The 3,296-nt window shown below is 51.4% G+C and overlaps 1 protein-coding gene across 1 annotated transcript; it reads right to left on the reverse strand.

Moving 5' to 3' along the window:
• Positions 1–257: 257 nt before the first annotated feature.
• Positions 258–2,504, reverse strand: LOC114507411 (serine/threonine-protein kinase MARK2-like). Its single transcript, XM_028525246.1, has one exon. It carries the CDS (start codon positions 2,502–2,504, stop codon positions 258–260), a length of 2,247 nt encoding a protein of 748 aa, XP_028381047.1.
• Positions 2,505–3,296: the final 792 nt, after the last annotated feature.

Here is a 3,296-nt window from a genome sequence, read left to right on the forward strand (position 1 = left end):
CAGGCTAATGATGGTGAGCATCCTGAGGGGCCAATGTGGAGGGCCAGGCTGATGATGGTGAGCAGCCGGAGGGGCCATTGTGGAGGGCCAGGCTGATGATGGTGATCAGCCAGATGTAGGGCCAGGCTGATGATGGTGAACAGTCGGATGGGTCATTCTGGACGGCCACGGTGGTGGTGTCCAGGGAGCAGGAAGAGCCCTTCTGGTGGAGTTGGGCAACCCCATATAGTGTGGCCTGATTTGCCTAGTATTTGTTTTTAATGTGGCCCTATTTTGACCCTCCAGAATTTAATGGGCAACCTTCTTTGGTCTTTTGGTTTTTCTTTCTGTTTTTTGTCTATTGCGGCAGAGGGCTGACAGCAGAATACTTTCAATAAGAACTGTATAACTCTTCTTGGTCCCTGCTTCCAGCCTTCTCTTTGTTTAGAAGAAGAGCCGTGGTTGCTGCTGCTGGTGCTGCCTGTCCTGCTGGTGCTTCTGGTGCTCCTGGTGCTGCTCTTTCTTCTGCCTGAGGTGGTGCGGGAGCCTAAAGAGCCATTCTCTAGGGCTGAGCTGGCAGTGGTGAAGGACCTGAGAGAACCATGATGGAGGGCACGGCTGGTGGTGGCTGGGCTGGACTCAGGGCAGGAGAGTGTGCTGGATTTGAAACCCTCTGGTTTCATGGCCCCCTTCACTTCCCCGCTGGCGTTGGATATATCCACCTGCCATGCCAGGCTGGAGGTCCTGATGACCACCTCTGGTTCTGTGCTGGCAGATGTGAGAGCCAGCTCCATTGGCTCACTGGAGGTTGGGGTGGCCACCTCTGCTAGTGAGCTGGCAGATGTGACAGCCAGCTGCACTGACTCACTGGAGGTTGGGGTGGCCACCTCCAGTTGTGATCTGGCAGATGGAATAGCCAGCTCCATTGGCACAATGGAGGCTGGGGTGGCCACCTCCAGTTGTGAGCTGGCAGATGTGACAGCCAGCTCCATTGGCACAATGGAGGCTGGGGTGGCCACCTCCAGTTGTGATCTGGCAGATGTGACAGCCAGCTCCATTGGTACAATGGAGGCTGGGGTGGCCACCTCCAGTTGTGAGCTGGCAGATTGAGCAGCCAGCTCCATTGGCACAATGAAGGCTGGGGTGGCCCCCTCCCCCTCTGATCTGGCAGATGGAACAGCCAGCTCCACTGGCACAATGGAGACTGGGGTGGCCCCCTCCCCCTGGGAGCTGGCAGATGGAACAGCCAGCTCCACTGGCACAATGGAGGCTGGGGTGGCCCCCTCCCCTTGTGAGCTGGCAGATGGAATAGCCAGCTTCACCTCCATTGCTGTGGTGGGGATGGCCACCCTGTGTGCCACACCAGTGGCGGAGACAGCCCCCTTTGGTGCCATGCTGGTGGCACGGACAGGCACCCTCACTGGCACCTTGGTGGGTGGGCTGGTGGACCTGTTCGTTTTCTCTCCTGCTGCCCGCAGCTCCGGCGTTGTGGGTCGATGTTGTCTTTGTTCCGGGGAGGAGCAAGGTCTTACATGCACCGTATGGCCTCTAATGTTCCGTTTTGTGCTGCGGAGGATTAAGTAAGTGCCCATGATATGATCGAAGGTTTTCTGGGCCACCGATTCCCTTACGTCCTCCTGGTCGTACCCAAGCTGTTTCATTTGTTCGCTGATCTGGGGGTCGATATCACCACACAGCGGCTCACTGTATAACTTCACTCCCTCCTTTTGCCCTCTGTTGACCCAGGGGTGTTTTATGATGGCATCCAGGGTCGGCCTCTGGGCGGGGTCGAGGGTCATGATGTTCTGTAGAAGATGTTGGCATTCCTCCGAGAGGAAATGGGGTAAGAGGAAGTGCCCTGTCAAGACCCGTTTCTTCACTGCCCCATAGGTCTCCCCCTCGAACGGGAGCCTCCCCGTCACCAGCTGGTAAAGGACGACTCCGAGGCTCCAGATATCGACCCTCTGGCCGTCATAGGCCTGGCCCATCATGATCTCCGGGGCCATGTACGTCGCGGTCCCGCAGAAGGAGCTCAGGAGGTTATGCTTCACCTCCTTGGTGAACCCGAAGTCGGCCAGCTTGATGGTGTTGTCAGCATCTAGAAGGATGTTTTCCGGCTTCAAATCTCTGTGTACGAACCCCTCTCCGTGGCAGTGGTGTAGTGCAGACACCAGCTGTCGAAAGATGGCCCTGGCCTCCTCTTCTGTCCTGGCACCATGCTTTTGCAGGTAAGTGGCTAGCTCACCACCGCTCAGGTGCTCCATCACCATAATCAAGTTATTTTTTGTGGCCATGACTTCAAACAGCCTCGTGATGTTTGGGTGGTGTAATTTCTTGAGGCATTGGACTTCTCTGAGAGCCAGAGAGGAGCCCCGCCTGATGAATTTCACTGCCACTTCGGTGCCCGTTACAATGTGGCGGGCCAGCATGACTTTCGCGAAGGACCCTTCGCCTATGGTCCTGATGATTCGATAGCCACCAATGCGGCACTCCTCGTCCGAGGCGGATGTCAAGTCCTCAGGCATGGTGAGTTAAAAAAAAAATTTAAAATGAAAAACTGAAACAAAGGAAAAAAAACAAAATAATAAAAGAAAAGGAAAGAACAAATTTAAAAAAACAAACAAAAAATAGGAGCAAAGCAAGTAGTCCTGTTCCAGTGGGTTACCACCAATTCGGCTTCCCGGACAGTAGCGGACTAAAACCTCAGCCCAGCCAGGAGCCTGTTTATGTGGCCTGCCTTGTGCTGCATCACTGTGGGGCTTTATGATATCGCAGGTGGTGGTCATCTACAGTGGTTTCCTCAGGGGCTGGTTTCATGTCAGTTTTACTCTGGAAAAAGCATGGTAAATGGATCCCCCAAAAGCTCATTTTAAAAGTGGGTGCATAAAGACTGATCCGTACTTTATTAGAAGTGAAAATCTGGAAGGTACAAATAAAATGAAAATCTGAAAAATCTGAAGACAATTAAATGTAAATATAAAAATAATTTCAAAGGTCTGTTTTTCCTATATCATTGAATGATTTCTATGTAGAATGGGCTTTTAATTTTGTCAATTATCTTTTAAGCATCTGTGAGGATAATCATACAATTTTTGTGTTAGATGTAATTAATAAAGACAGTGATACCTTGACGTTTCTTAATATTGACTCATCCTGGCAATCTGGGATTCAACACTGTATATTCCTGATTTTGGTTTTTTTAACCAACATGCAAATTATTGGTCCATAAGATTTCATTTCGTGTTTTTGCAGAAATATAAGCATGATGAGCTTGTCATTGTGTGTGTGTGTGAGGATTCAACATCAAACCTTAATAA

The sequence above is a fragment of the Phyllostomus discolor genome, chromosome 10, assembly GCF_004126475.2.
Source record: "Phyllostomus discolor isolate MPI-MPIP mPhyDis1 chromosome 10, mPhyDis1.pri.v3, whole genome shotgun sequence".
Taxonomy (NCBI): domain Eukaryota; kingdom Metazoa; phylum Chordata; class Mammalia; order Chiroptera; family Phyllostomidae; genus Phyllostomus; species Phyllostomus discolor.